This window comes from Erpetoichthys calabaricus, chromosome 15, assembly GCF_900747795.2.
Source record: "Erpetoichthys calabaricus chromosome 15, fErpCal1.3, whole genome shotgun sequence".
NCBI classification, from domain to species: Eukaryota; Metazoa; Chordata; class Cladistia; order Polypteriformes; family Polypteridae; genus Erpetoichthys; species Erpetoichthys calabaricus.
In genome coordinates this window covers 10,155,308-10,171,581 of record NC_041408.2, presented here as the reverse complement: position 1 = coordinate 10,171,581, position 16,274 = coordinate 10,155,308, and the positions used below count along the sequence as shown (strand labels likewise).

The window sequence follows — 16,274 nt, the reverse complement described above, 5'->3', positions numbered from 1 at the left end:
TATAAGATGAAAAAACAAAAAAGATTGGAGACTCTCCTCTTTCAGTCTTCATCAGTAAATAGAGTTTTTTATTTTTTATTTATTAAATTAGTTCCAACACGTACGCATCTTTCCCGTGACACTGCTACAAGACCTTCGGATAATGCCAAAGCCAGCTCACGGTTTGCCTGAATTTTTGCCAGGCTCATTGACTCATACATAAAGTGGCCTGTAAAGAAAAACAATGAAATGATTTTTCAGAGTGAAAACTGCAGATAGATAAGGAACTAAGACCAACTTCTTTTGGATTAACAAAAACAAAAATAATGAGCACTTTCCCAACAAATGTTTCCATAAAGTTTACTATATTTTTATATGCTAGAAAACAAGTGGCCCTCCGGCACTCCCAAGATTAAGTTTCCAGCCCCAGCAGGTTTGCGAGTACCTGCAAGACTAGCACACCGCATTTGCTTGAGGCAGAGCAGATGCTGGAATTGTCGTTCTTCCTCTTCCTATCACATAATCTACTTTGGTAATTTGCCTCCCACTCAGCAGATGCTGCTGTTTTTTCTTTCTGCCATGTCACCTTCTCAATCATTTTGTCATATGAAAGGTGAAAAACTCTGTTAACTTTGCAGGGGTTGGCACCACTCATTTTTTTACTTCACCAGCACCTATCACGGTACAAGCTTGCGATTAAGACCAAGATGAAAGTTCCAGTCCTAGTGGTTCACAACTAATTGCATGACAAAGAGACACACAACCCTTAGAATGATTTAACTATATATAAAATGCCATCTGCTTTTATTTGACTTTAGATGTATTTGTAAAAATTCCCCAAAAAAATCATTTTGATGAATAATTATAATAAAACAGCATCACCAGCCAAATCTCCACATGCAAGTACAGTGTAGTGTTGCCTTTAAAGAGATAAGGCACAAAGTTTTATTTAAATTGGAATTGGGAGGTGAAGCCCAGTCAGAAATCATGTAAATTAGTCAGAACTTTTGCCAAATAACACCAAACTTAAAAGATTTTTTTTTACCTTAGAACAAACCAGTCTATAAAACTGCGTGTATGTGTATATTATATATATTTCAATATAATTTTATATATCATATTATCTATATATATTTCAAATATCCACTTGTAATTATTTTCCAGTTTCTGGTTCTGAGTGCTTGATGACTTCTTTTCTAAATCACATACACATCGTAAGATCTGCACCCCTTCCCCCATATTCGACACAGGCATACTGGAGCCCAACAGCTGGCTGGCTCAACCCATTTCCTGGACTCTTACCGATGATCCTTCCACACACTTCCTTCTGCGTTTCTCTCAGATAAGGTCGGAGTTGTTTCCTGACTGTCTTCAGGGCCTCCTGTAGCACGTCCGCTAGCCGGCACCAGGACAACAGCTTGCTTTCATTGAAGTACGTGACGCAGGGAAGAGTCGCTTTCCGTTTCCCAAGCCACTCACTGCAGACTAAGATATTTGATCCCCGTTAGTCAGCATGTTTCACTCATCAATTGTCAACTTTTAGAAGTTAGTAATTTTTTTTTCCTTCTAGAAATAAAAGGTATTGTCAATTAATTACTTTACTATTTAATTCACTCTAAGTATTGCTTTCAATATTAACATCATGAAAATCACACCATACCGTTTAATGAAGCTTATTCTACAGAAAAGTTTTAGTTACTTCTCCAACAGAAAGGAAAAACCCCCTAGAATGGAGATTCCCCATCCTATCAGAACTAATATTGAATAATTTTTTGTTTCATGATTTCAGCATTTTTGACAACTTATCAGAAATGCATTGCATGAAAATATTTGCTGCACTGGACTGAAATCCCAAGACTCTTTAATGGATTAAGTGGATTCAGAAAATAGGTTAAATAGAAATACTGATTTGTAACCTGGGCTCAGTTCCCACTTTGGTCACTTTCAGAGCATGGAGTCAGAAAGTGACGATATGTTCCATGTTGACAAGCACATGCAAGAAAGAATTTCACTTTACTCTGTACTTGTTAGAATATTGCTCTTATGAACCCATATATTTGTGTCATTTATAAATATCCTCCTAATATCGGCATAAGTACTTCTCTAGATATTTATGTTTTCTGCGCATTAGTTGATTATTATGGTAGAGATTTAGGAGTGTATATACAGTAAACCCTCGTTCATCACGGTTAATCCGTTCCAGACTTGACCGCGATAAATGAATTTCCACGAAGTAGGATTCTTTATTTATAAATTGAATATTTTTGCAGTTAGAGCATAGAAAACCTGTTTACGGCCTTCTAAATATGTTTTTTAACATTATTAGAGCCCTCTAGACATGAAACAACACTCTTTAGTCAAAAGTTTAAACTGTGCTCCATGACACGACAGAGATGACAGTTCCGTCTCACAATTAAAAGAATGCAAACATATCTTCCTCTTCAAAGAAGTGCGCGTCAGGAGCAGAGAATGTCAGAGAGAGAGAGAAGCAAACAATCAAAAATCAATAGGGCTGTTCGGGCTTTTAAGTATGCAAAGCACCGCCGGACAAAGCAGCTGCAAGGAAGGGAGCAATGTGAAGGTAGTCTTTCAGCATTTTTTTTTAGAGGAGCGTCCGTATCCTGTAGGCCAATGTGTGAACAGCCCCTCTGTCAGGAGCAGAGAATGTCAGAGAGAGTGAGAGAGAAAAGCAAACAAACAATCAAAAATCAATACGTGCTGTTCGGGCTTTCAAGTATGCGAAGCACCGCGTGGGAAGCATATCGTATATCATTGAGGGGTTTTATTTAATATGTAATACGTGCTCTGGTTGGGTAGCTTCTCAGCCATCTGCCAATAGTGTCCCTTGTATGAAATCAACTGGGCAAACCAACAGAGGAAGCATGTACCAGAAATTAAAAGACCCATTGTTCGCAGAAATCCGCGAACCAGCAAAAAATCTGTGATATATATATTTAGATATGCTTACATTTAAAATCTGCGATGGAGTGAAGCCGCGAAAGTCGAAGCGCGATATAGCGAGGGATCACTGTACACTCATTGAGCAAATTTTAAGATTACTACTCTAATACTCTTCAATTCTTCACAATATTGATTCCACATTCTTTTGAAACTGGTCCAAGATAACATGATTGCATCACACAGTTTTTGCGGATGCACATTCAGGCTATGAATCTCCAGTTCTACCACATTCCAGAGGTGTGTGCGCTATTGGATTCAGACCCAGTGGGTGGGAAGGTCACTGAAGAAATTGAATTCATTGTCATGTTCATGAAAGCAGTTTGAGACAAGGTTTGCTTTATAAAATGGTGCATCATGATGCTGGAAGTAGCCAATAAAAGATGGAAAATTCGTGGCCAAGAAGAGATAAAACATGGTCCTCAAGTATACTCAAATAAGCAGATGATTCAAGTGATGATTGATTTATATTAAACAGGCCCAAAGTGTACCAAGAAAAAATTCCCCACTTCATTACACCACCACCAGCACCAGCAGCAGCCTGGACTGTTGACAAAAGGCAGGTTGGGCTCATGGATTCAAGGTGTTGGTTCCATATTCTGATCCCTCCATCTCTGTGTCATAGCTGAAATCAAGATTCATTAGACCAGGCTACGTTTTTCCAGTCTTCAAAATGTTCAATTTTGGTGAACCTGTGCCCACTGCAGCATCAGCTTACTGGTCTTGGCTGACAATAGTGGAATTTGATGTGGTCTTTTGCTCTTGCAGCCCATCCTCCTGAAGGTTCAACACATTATGCATTCGGAGTTGCTTTTCTGCACCACAGTTGAACAGAGAGGTCAACTGAATTACTATACCCTGTCATCTTAAACCATTCTGGCTTTTCTACTTTGATGTCTCTCATCATCAAGGCGTTTGTCTGCAGAACTGCCGTTCAATGGATGTTTGTCACACCATTTAGAGTAAATTCATGAGAGACTGTCATGTAACCCAACTACAGGTGATGCACAAACCAGTGTGCTTCTTTGTGCCGGTCCCAAGCCCGGATAAATGGGGAGGGTTACATCAGGAAGGCCTTCTGGTGTAAAATTTTGCCAAATCAATATGTGGACAACAATTTTGGATGATCCACTGTGGCAACCCCCAACGGGAGGAGAAGGAGGAGGACATGTGTGAAAATCCCAGGAGATCAGCAGAAGTAATCAAAACCAGCCTGTCTGGTACCAACAATTATGGCACAGTCGAAAACACCAAAATCATTTACCCCCCCCCCCCCCCCCCCCCCATTCTGGTGTTTAATGTGAATATTAACTGAAAGTCCTGACCTGGATTCTTTCATTTAATTTTATTTTGGTTACTCCTCTTGCTCATCTTTCATTATTTTATTAAATAAAATTCTTGTTGTACACATGTTGAGCTCACTGGCTACTTTCAATATCCAGGCTGGAGAAATAAATAGTAGTCACTCGGTTATAATTCATACATACAGTATATGCACAAACATATCTATTATGTATGGATAGTTCAGTCAGTTTATACTGTAAAGTGCAACTCACTGCTTGAATCATCACAAAGAATATGACAAGAAATTAAGCACAGCTGGATACATAATGAAGGTTCAAGAGCTTATTAAAAATAGACCCATTTTGTGCATATATTTTGCATTTTTAAATGCCTGGTATATTGATTGTGGTTTATAACAGTAATAAATCTTCCTACAATTAAAATTTTCTCCATCAAAAATTTTGCTTCCTTTCAATTGGTTCTACCCACGTCTAAAGAAATGGCATTTTGCTGAATTTTTGACCGAGGTGGCACACTTCTGCCAGACCATTACATCCTCAAGACGCCAAAATGTCTACTCACCATGTCTATGTGAGCCAGCTGATATCCCAGTTGGTGTACTGACTTCTAAGCCTGTCAGAGTGGAAATTTTATTAATTAGGTCCACTCCTGCCTCTAGAAAACAAAAAGCAGATGTTTGGGTGAAGCCAAAGTTTAAATACAGTAATAAAGAACTTTAAAATTGATACTTGGCTGCTGATATTTTAACCCAACAGAAGCCTACTCTAATACAATATATCCATTATGAAAATTAATCTATACATATTAATAAAAGGCAAAGCCCTCACTGACTCACTGACTGACTGACTGACTCATCACTAATTCTCGAACTTCCCGTGTAGGTGGAAGGCTGAAATTTGGCAGGCTCATTCCTTACAGCTTACTTACAAAAGTTAGGCAGGTTTCATTTCGAAATTCTACGCGTAATGGTCATAACTGGAACATGTTTTTTGTCCATATACTCTAATGGAGGAGGCGGAGTCACGTATCGCGTCATCACGCCTCCTACGTAATCACGTGAACTAAAAACAAGGAAGAGATTTACAGCACGAGTCAAACGCGGGAACGAAGGTAAATGACGTTAATTTTTGACTGTCTTTTAATACTGTGTAAGCATACATATTAACACGTGCAATTAAACGTGTGCATTTACGGGGCGATTTCTCAGGCTTAAAAGCTCGCCTTTTACTAAAAAGGTACATGCAAAACTTTTTTCAATCATTCTATGATCTGCTTCTCACAACTGAAGGCACCGTGGCTGATGTTACGTCACTTGCTGTCCAACCATAAGCGTTACCTGGTAGGTAACCGGCCACTCACTTCACTCCCTTTCGGGAATCGAACCTCTGAGGTTTTCTTTTGTTCTTAATTAAAATTTAAAAGCAATACTTCACTGCTGCTCAGCCCCTCTAGCGCGGACGTCCGAGGTTCGATTACCGTAAGCAAGTGCAGTGAGTGTGTAATTACATTCACGGCATTCGTAGTCTGATTCACAATCTAATTGTATGGGTGGTTACCTACCAGGTAACGCTTATAGTTGGCCACCAAGTCAGGTCGAAGTGATCACTCGAGTAAAGGCAGCTTCACAAAAAAACAGATCCTTAAACTGTTATTAGTGTATTTTCCCTCAATTTAAAAAGGTTTTATTTTCTTCTTAATAAAAATTTAAAAGCGGTACTTCGCCGGTGCGAAGCGCGTGGATTTGACCGACTGACACATACAGACATATTCATGAGTGCAGGTACTTTGGAAAGAAAGCACCGTGTAAACCTAAAGTTTAAATTAAGTTCATAGACCTACAAACGGTTGCCATTCATTTGAGGCAAGATTGCTTTTCTTCTGTACAACTATACGTTGCATTCTCAAAAGAGTGTGCTTGCACGGCTTCGGATATAGATATATATATATGTATGTATGTCTATATATAAATATGTAAGCTTATAAGTACTGCCTTACTTCTCTTTAAGAAAGGAAGATGTAATGATACTTGATTTAAACGATTCCATGTCTTCCTGGGTTTGCGTAGCTTATTATCAATATCTTTACACCTGTTTTTAAGACTTATTGACTGAAACGGGCTTTCACGAAAAAAGTTAGGGCTTTGCTACAGGATACATCCTCCACAAGTTAAGCAAGTAAAAATAAAATATATATTTCTGTTTTATTTAAACCTTTTAAGTTCGTATGCATAGCCCCATTTGGCTGTTTAATTTTTTTTTTCTTTCTTCAGTAATATTTAATCTCCTTAAAGAAAAAGAACATATGCATTTTACTTTTTTTGTATCTCTTTAGTAATATTTTAGTGTAAAAGGATAACCAGTATTTAAACCTTTTATGTTACTTTATAAATTTATTTTACACAATGTTGAAAAATTAATAAGAAAGCTACATATTTTGGCAGCTGCTGCTTTAATTTTCAATGAAATGAAAAAACCTCTCCAAGAGAAAACCTCAATGAAGAAGAAACAGTTTGCACTATCTAAAAAGGAGAAACCCTCATTTATAAAGGTTTGCTGCAGATGACTTAACTGAAAATAAATGAATAGTTCCTATGTGTATAATACATATTTATCTATTTGACTTATGCCTTTATTCCAGCAACTTGCAACATCTGAGGTACAATTTGTTACATTACTTTTGTTTTTTGCAGCACAGGCAGGTGAAGTGACTTCCTCAGGGTCACAGTGGTGTCAGTACCAGGATTTGAACTGACAAGCTCCGGGTTTGCTGAAATAGTACTGAAGAAAGAAAAAAAACGAAAACGGGCAAATAGGGCTATGCATACAAATGTCCATCCATCCATTATCCTCCCTGCCAACACAGGGCACAAGGCAGGAAACAAACCCCGGGCAATGTGCCAGCCCATCGCAGGGCGCACACACCCACTCACCAGGGACAATTTAGAATCCCCAATGCACCTAACCTGCATGTCTTTGGACTGTGGGAGGAAACCGGAGTACCCGGAGGAAACCCAGACAGACACGGGGAGAACATTCAAACTCCACGCAGGGAAGCGAACCCGGGTCTCCTAACTGGCACCTTTCACTGCGCCACCATGCCGCCCGCATACAAACTTAAAAGGTTTAAATAAAACAGAAATACAGTGATCCCTCGCTATATCGCGCTTCGCCTTTAGCGGCTTCACTCCATCGCGGATTTTATATGTAAGCATATTTAAATATATATCGCGGATTTTTCGCTGCTTCGCGGGTTTCTGCGGACAATAGGTCTTTTAATTTCTGGTACATGCTTCCTCAGTTGGTTTGCCCAGTTGATTTCATACAAGGGACGCTATTGGCAGATGGCTGAGAAGCTATCCAGCTTACTCTCTCTCTCTCTCTCTTGCGCTGACGTAGGGGGGGTGTGAGCAGGGGGGCTGTGTGCAGCTGTTTCCTGAAGGACATGCTGCACGGAGCTTCGCATACTTAAAAGCTCAAAGGGCACGTATTGATTTTTTTTATCTGTCTCTCGCTATCTCTCTCTCTCTGTCTTCCTGCTCCTGACGGAGGGGGTGTGAGCTGCCGCCTTCAACAGCTTTGTACCGGCGGTGCTTCGCATACTTAAAAGCCAAAAAGCCGTATTGATTTTTTTTTTTGACTGCTTGCTTTGCACTCCTTTGAAAAGGAAGATATGTTTGCATTCTTTTAATTGTGAGACAGAACTGTCATCTCTGTCTTGTCATGGAGCACAGTTTAAACTTTTGAAAAAGAGACAAATGTTTGTTTGCAGTGTTTGAATAACGTTCCTGTCTCTCTACAACCTCCTGTGTTTCTGCGCAAATCTGTGACCCAAGCATGACATTCTAAAAATAACCATATAAACATATGGTTTCTACTTCGCGGATTTTCCTATTTCGCGGGTGGCTCTGGAACGCAACCCCCGCGATGGAGGAGGGATTACTGTATATACCCTTATTTTTACTTCCTTAACTTGTGGAGGGTGTATCCTGTAGCAAAGCCCTAACTTTTTTCATGAAAGCCCCTTTCAGTCAATAAGCCTTAAAAACAGGTGTAAAGCTAAACTTGCAGCACCACTATTCAATTACACTTGCCTAACGCCTCTCCTAAGGGGACATACTGTGGGATCTGGGCATCAGTCAAAGCACCAATCACAGGCCTGATTAGAAAGCGGGAAGCTGTGATTTGTCGTCTCCCTCCCATGTAACAATCACAGCCCGTGTTACAACGCACTATATATGTATATATGAAGAGGATGGATGGATGTATATGTGTGTGTTTATGTATATGTGTATATATTATATTATATATATATATATATATATATATATATATATATATATATATATGCTGATATGTGTATATATATGTATATGTAGATATGTGTATATATGTATATGTATGTTTACATAACCTCTTTAACACACTACTTCTCCGCTGCGAAGCGCGGGTATTTTGCTAGTATACATATATATATATATATATATATTAATATTAATTATATTATTATATTACATATACATACATACATACATACATACACACACACACTTTACTGGGGAAGTGTATATATCTGCTCTGGTACGGGTTCAATTCTAAAAGTTCCATACTGGATACACTTACATTGTTTGTGTGTTTTCCCTGACAATTTAGGTTCCAATTCAGTTCAATTTAGAGTTTTACTTTTCCCAAGAGGGAAATTTGGTTTGGTCAGCAGGTTTTACAGAGATACCACAATGTAACATTAAAATGCATCAAAAAACTTGTAATAAGTTCCCTCTTCTTAAAAAGTCTAGATTAAGTTTATTTGTGGTTGTCAGTTAACCAATTATGAGTGAGGTTGACCAGATAGGGACTGATGTTCCATACTGCCTTCTTGCCATAACAAATTAACTAGCAAAGTGGACTTATTGTTTAATTCATGTTTTTTTTTTTTTTTTTTTTTTATATATATAAAAGTATGCATTCTGCTTCTACTCCATCCAAGTTTTGTCAATGGCTGCTCAGTGAAAGGTTCATATGTGCACAAATGGGATGCAATTAGATAATCAGTGACACCTATGAAAGCCAGAATCTGTCATATATGTTGTATTTTCATTTTAAGACCATTTCACAATGAAAGTTAATTTTAAATTAAAATGAAACTACTAAGCCACAATGAATAAGCATGCTAATTATTATTCACAAACTCAGATTCACCAACCTGAAGCTGCCAGAGGATTAAAGATGTCTAAACATCCACCTTCTGTCTTTGCCACTGCAAAGCCTGCAAGTTTTTCCCAGAACTCTCTCACTTGATGATTCAAGATGTTTTTCTCATTTATCTTCCAGCCTGTGGTAAGCAGAATTTAATTCTTAGAATTATGTCCATTACACTCGGGTTAAAATGGATGGGCATCATTTGGCTAAAGAATTGCTTGCTAATTCAAGACCTGCTTAGTAACCCTGAGCATCTCAATACTCTCCTTCTATAACAGGCAGGTAAAAATAGTTAATTACAACAAGCCTGAAAAATGCTGGAAAGAGACAAGACACTATACTGTATATACGTTAGAAAAGGGATCTGCACAAAAGATAACAGACAAATGAACAATTCAAGCCAGATTCCAATTTTAATCAACATTTTAAAACGGACAACGATGTCTTCTTAAACTTTTCCATATCTTAAACCTGGCTGCATTCAGAGTATTTCATAGCATAATACCCTCAAACCCAATTCAGGGTTGTGAAAGGGCATTGTCTATCCTGGCAGCAGGGAGTACATTTCAGGATGTTGCCCTGGAAGGGATGTCAGTCCATCATAGGCCCACCCTTGACTTGGTAAAAGAAGTGGTGCTTAATGGGTTCTGTACTCATTCAAAAACTTCAGAAGCTTGAAAGACTATTTCAAGTTGTACTTAAATTGAAATATCTTTTTGGACAAACATTTATAGAAAAATAAACTGCAAAAACATTTAGAAGGACCCATTTATTTAACTAGCTAATAAAGATGCACTTGTAAGGTTTAACCCAGACTGCATGGATCATGCACAAATATTTGCTGTTAGATACTGTTTTAACACTGCAAGAAAATGTAATAGTCATGTGGACATCTCAGCTGGGTTGACAGTAAAAAGGAGTGGGCTGCATACTGCATCACAACTTCTGGGTAAGAGACAGGGAATTAGTCATCCTAATAGGAGTATGTGACATCTAAGATACCCCAGAAGAGTATTAATTCAGACACAAAACAGGTCAGGCAAAAAATGGCAATATGAGGATCCCCAAACTCCTAAAAGCATCGACTATGTGTTCAAATTTTATGTCTTCCTCAGCTGCTATAATGAATGACACCAACTGCCAGACAGTGTTCAGAAGCATAAAGAAGAATGTTAGATTATATAGCACCCTGACGTGTGGAGTATAAAGTCCAAGGAGGTTATGTTAACACTAAAATAGCTGTTCTTTAGCGTGAACTGTTTGTGTGTTTAATAGTAAATAATGGCAAAAATAACCAGAAAAGTTACTTTAAAAAAAAAAAAAAAGTTAATAATTAACACACAAAAAAAGGCATTCTTATGTGTCTAAATTCCTGCTTCATTTAGTATAATGTTAGCATAACCAGTTTTAAATTTCTGGATAGATACAAAAATATGGTAAGTAGCAGCTTTTTAATTAATGTAAAGACGAAATTGGTTGGAGAAAAAAAAAAAAAACAACATACAGCCACAGGGGCCTCCATGACTGAACTTGATAACCACTGTATGTAAGAATATAAGACTTGACAAAAAGAGAAGACCATTCAGTCCATCAAGCTCATTCGTTTAGCTAATAGCTAAGCTCTCACAATCTCTCATCCAGATCCTTCTTATAGCTTGTCAAGGTTTATGCTTCCAATATGTCTCTTGATAGTTGGTTCCAGATTCTTTGAATAAAGAAGTGAAGTAGTAAATGAGAAGTAATTTCCACTGGTGTCACCCAGTACGTGATTCACCCCTAAACTGAAAGTATTTTGATGGATCTACTTTATCGATTCCATTGAGAACTTTGACGACCTGGATTACGTCCAAGTGCAGTCTCTCTGCTCAAGACGAAACAGGTGTAATTCTCTAGGTCTGTCAGAGTATAACATGTCCTGGGATGCACCTGGTTGGTCACCTGTGCAGAGCTTAAAGTGCAGCTCTGCCTGTCTTGCAGCATGGAAACCAGAACTGCGCACAGTACTTCAGATACAGTCTCACTAGTGTATGATATAGTCTGTATACTGCCCACTAACTAAGTAACTCTGGACAGGATAAAATGGTTTTAAAAAACAAACTGAATATTTATACAAAGTCATCTTTAAAAAAAAATAAAAATATATATAATATATATAATCTCTAATATTACACACATACATACATGTATACACACACACACAATGATACTAACCTTGTACAAGATCAATTTCTCCAGCATCACCTTCAGCAAAGACCCCAATGCTTTGAGCTTTTAGTCCTTGTAGCATTTTTTCAATACGATACAGCAGGCTTTCAAGTGTCACTCCGTCATGTTCATACAGGATAGGGATGACACCGACCTTCACACTGTCCAAGAGCACCTATAAAAACAGACAAAAATGGACAAAACCGCATGAATTACCACTATGAATTTAAAATAAATACAAAACATTGAGGGGTACCATCTAATGTTTTGATTCTGGTGATAAAACTACCAAATTAGACTTTCAATGCTTACAGTGCATTCTCTGCTGATGACAGAGATGCACAGGGTGAACACATTCACTCACACACGCAGGCCAGTTTAGCCTTGCTAGGTCAATTCACCTGCATCTCTTTGGACTGTGAGAGGAAACTGGAACATGTGGAGGAAACCCACAAAGATATAGGATCAACATACAAACTCCACACTGGGAGCACCTGGGATAAGAACCCAGGTGTCCTTACTGTGATGCAGAATCGCTATTCCATCACCCAAAAGAAAAACTATACAGTGATCCCTCGCTATATCGCGCTTCGCCTTTCGCGGCTTCACTCTATCACGGATTTATATGTAAGCATATTTAAATATATATCACGGATTTTTTGCTGGTTCGCGGATTTCTGCGGACAATGGGTCTTTTAATTTCTGGTACATGCTTCCTCAGTTGGTTTGCCCAGTTGATTTCATACAAGGGACGCTATTGGCAGATGGCTGAGAAGCTACCCAACTTACTTTTCTCTGTCTCTTGCGCTGACTTTCTCTGATCCTGACGTAGGGGGATTGAGCAGGGGGGCTGTTCGCACACCTAGACGATACGGACGCTCGTCTAAAAATGCTGAAAGATTATCTTCACGTTGGCTACCTTCTGTGCAGCTGCTTCGTGAAGTGACATGCTACACGGTGCTTCGCATATTTAAAAGCACAAAGGGCACGTATTGATTTTTTTATCTGTCTCTCTCTCTGCTCCTGACGGAGGGGGTGTGAGCTGCCGCCTTCAACAGCTTTGTGCTGCGGTGCTTCACATACTTAAAAGAAAAACAGCCCTATTGATTTGTTTGCTTTTCTCTCTCTCTGTGACATGCTCTGCTCCTGACACGCACTCCTTTGAAGAGGAAGATATGTTTGCATTCTTTTAATTGTGAGACGGAACTGTCATCTCTGTCTTGTCATGGAGCACAGTTTAAACTTTTGAAAAAGAGACAAATGTTTGTTTGCAGTGTTTGAATAAAGCTCCTGTCTCTCTACAACCGCCTGTGTTTCTGCGCAAATCTGTGACCCAAGCATGACAATATAAAAATAACCATATAAACATATGGTTTCTACTTCACGGATTTTCTTATTTCGCGGGTGGCTCTGGAACGCAACCCCCGCGATGGAGGATAATCCCTTGCTACTTCGCGGTTCACTTTTCGCGGATTTTATATGTAAGCATATCTAAATACATAACGCGGATTTTTCGCTGCTTTGCGGGTTTCTGCGGACAATGGGTCTTTTTACTTGCTTCCTCAGTTGGTTTTCCCAGTTGATTTCATACAAGAGATGCTACTGGCGGATGGCTGAGAAGCTACCCAATCAGAGCACGCAGTTAAGTTCCTGTGTGCTGCTGATTTGCTCAGCGACGGAGTGTTGCATTAACCAGGAAGTCTCATCTCACTCATTCATCATTAACGTGCTAATGCTTCAGGGGCCGTGTCCAAGCACCAACAGAAGATGCAAATGATTGCAGAAAAGGTAAAAGTTTTGGATATGTTGAAGGAAGGGAACAGCTACACTGCTGCAGAACATCGATTCTCTTTATTTAAAAAGGAGAAAAAGAATATAAGATCTACGGCCGCAGTGTCCTTTAACCAGGGCGCAAAACGAGTTGCAAGTGGACGTGATAAGGCAGTAGTCTGGATGGAATCTGCTTTAGGAATCTTTGCAACAAGGTGGACGACGTCATGACCGCCTACAAGCTGCTACGTGTACTTCGCTATACAGTAAGTGTAAACTTATCTACCGATTTCATATTGCTTAGCAGTTGTCCCTGTTTTTAATAGAGCAAATGGTGGGTTGTAAACAATACAGGGAGGGTTTAAAAACATCCAAATACATGTTAAATAAATATAGTGTCCCTACTTCGCGGAAATTCAGTTATCACGGTCGGCCTTGGAACCTATCTCCCGCGATAAGTGAGGGATTACTGTATTCGTAATACAAATAAAAAACATGAAAACCATTAACAACAACATACTAAAATAAAACTCACTCAACAGCTCATTTTGGTCTACTGTCCAGTGCTTAATAATTGGTACCCAATAAGCTCATGAATTAAATTTAGGTATTCAGGCATAATTATAGCTCACTTTTGCACTTGGACCCCAATATTACTGGCTATATATTACTGGCTAACACAGTACAGCACCCTAGTACTATGGCTATATATTATGTATTCTTAGCAGAAGCTCATCAGTAGGACACTGAAATTAGATTTTTCTTCATGAAGTTTTTGTTTCAACCCACCTCATAAGCTGGCATGTTAGAGGAGATCAAGATGAGACGCTGTGCCAACTGAGAGGAACCAAATATCTGTTGCGCACTGCTATAGTGTCTCTGTGAAAGTGCAGGGTATGGGCTGCCAGAGCTAACATTCTTCCTAAGTAAACAAGTGATGAAAAACATTGAGACACTTAAACCACAACTCTATAGCACCAGAAAGAAACCAAACGGCATTTGTGAATACAGACTTACCCGCCACCAAAGTGGACAACAAACTGCAGGAGATGCTGTTGTATACTTTTATTTATTATATATTTTATTATATTATTATTAGGGATCTCCATCCAATTGGTCTCACATTAGTTGGACAAGCAAGTATAAATTTCATTGTGTTCTGTACACGTGACAATGCTACTACTGAAACACAAGTGGGAAAAAATACACTGAACTGTATTTTCTTGTCAGTAAAATAAACAAGAATGTAAATAAATAACTTATCAGGCCATGGAAAGTGGCAACATGTTTCATGCTGGTCGGACAGGCAGGAAAGAATTTCATTGCACTAGGTATACTTGACAATACAATGACTACTGCTACTGCCATTATCTCTCGTTCAGCTTTAATTTGGTCCAGAGAGAAGGGAAGACACGTGTCCCGACTTCTGAGATGCATGACCAGACATAGGCAAGACTTGTTCACATCCAGGTCATCTTCATAAAAACCATGCCATTCAAAATCAAAAACATTAAAAACAGAAAAATGAATGTTATATTGTGAATAGCTTTGCCACCTCACTATGTCTAAATAATGATTTGTTTCCCAGACTCCTCTGTGAAGTTTACACATTCTCATAGCATTCACTTTGGTTTTCTGCAGGGTCTCCAGGTCCCTCCTATATGCCAATGATATGCTTAAAGTACGACCAGCAATAGTAATTTGGTTATTTGTGAGTATGTCATTTGATGGATCAGTGATCTATACAGGCTTAGCTTCAGCCTGGAACTTACTGCCGTCAGATTTGATTTCAGTTCCTCTGAAGCCCTGCAATGGGAAGCCATTTCAGAAAATTAAATTACAATCTTCACTTAGATTATGTTACCTACTGTGAAACAGGCTACATAAAATACTAATCAATTATGTTGTTAATGCATTTGTGGTTGTACTGTATAGTGTCACAAAATCTGGAGGAAAAATTGCTAATAAATCATTATTCTGTTATGACATATTATTCATCCATTCTCCAGCCATGGCTATCCATTTTCTAACCTGCTTATCATGTTATATTATATGGCAGCACAGTGGTTCTTGCTCATGGATCCAGCATTTGAATCTCCCCTCCAGTCATTGTCTGGGGGCATTTACATGTTCTCCCTGTGTCCGCTGATATTGAGAAAGACATGAGTGGCAGGTCAATTTGGAATTACCAGTTAACCCAAGTGGCTGCATGTGTGTGCAGCCTGCCCTGTGATGGACTGGCCTCCCATCCAGAATTGGTTTTGCCTTGAACCCAATGTTGTCAGCGTAGACACCAGCCCCCAAAAGCACGGATTTACCGGCAAGTAGTTTTGAGAATGTTATGCAATGATGGTAATCCATGTATACTGTATAAAAATCTATTTTTTTCTGTGTTACAGCATCAAGATCACTGTACCTATTTTTACAAAACTTTCCTCCTATTTCCAGCATAGTCTAACTTAGAATATAGGCCAATAAAGTTTTCAGTTTTCTACTTTAAATATCTAGAACAACCTCACTAAAAGCTGCCATCATCATCTGAATATATAAAGTATAAATAAAATTGGATTTTCTGTCCGTCATAGTATCACATAAAAACCACTGCACATATTTTTTACAAAAGTTTGCAGTTATATGCTTTACAGTCTAACTTCGACTATAGGTTCATAAACTGTACCAGAACAGACATACAAGACACCGAAATGTACCACTACTATGTGGAACTGAAGACCCGATGGAAGAAATTGGCACAACTGGATGGCAAAATCTTCATAACAAAATGCAAAAAGGAAAATCTTATTCCGAAAGGGATCTTGATAAAGAATCCAACCATACACACATTTGTGATGTGACCCCTACTTC

The 16,274-nt window shown here is 38.7% G+C and overlaps 1 protein-coding gene across 2 annotated transcripts in view; it reads right to left on the bottom strand.

The window, feature by feature from the left end:
• The window catches only part of LOC114665984 (epithelial cell-transforming sequence 2 oncogene-like), a 78,265-nt gene that overhangs the window by 22,794 nt on the left and 39,197 nt on the right, over positions 1–16,274 (bottom strand). For both annotated transcript variants that reach the window (XM_051919281.1, XM_051919280.1), the window contains exons 8-13: positions 14,202–14,334; positions 11,649–11,817; positions 9,442–9,570; positions 4,804–4,896; positions 1,282–1,464; positions 105–208 (exon numbers count right to left, since the gene is read on the bottom strand). In XM_051919281.1, the coding sequence (XP_051775241.1) occupies positions 105–208; positions 1,282–1,464; positions 4,804–4,896; positions 9,442–9,570; positions 11,649–11,817; positions 14,202–14,334 (811 nt within the window). The remainder of the gene's footprint in view (positions 1–104; positions 209–1,281; positions 1,465–4,803; positions 4,897–9,441; positions 9,571–11,648; positions 11,818–14,201; positions 14,335–16,274) is intronic.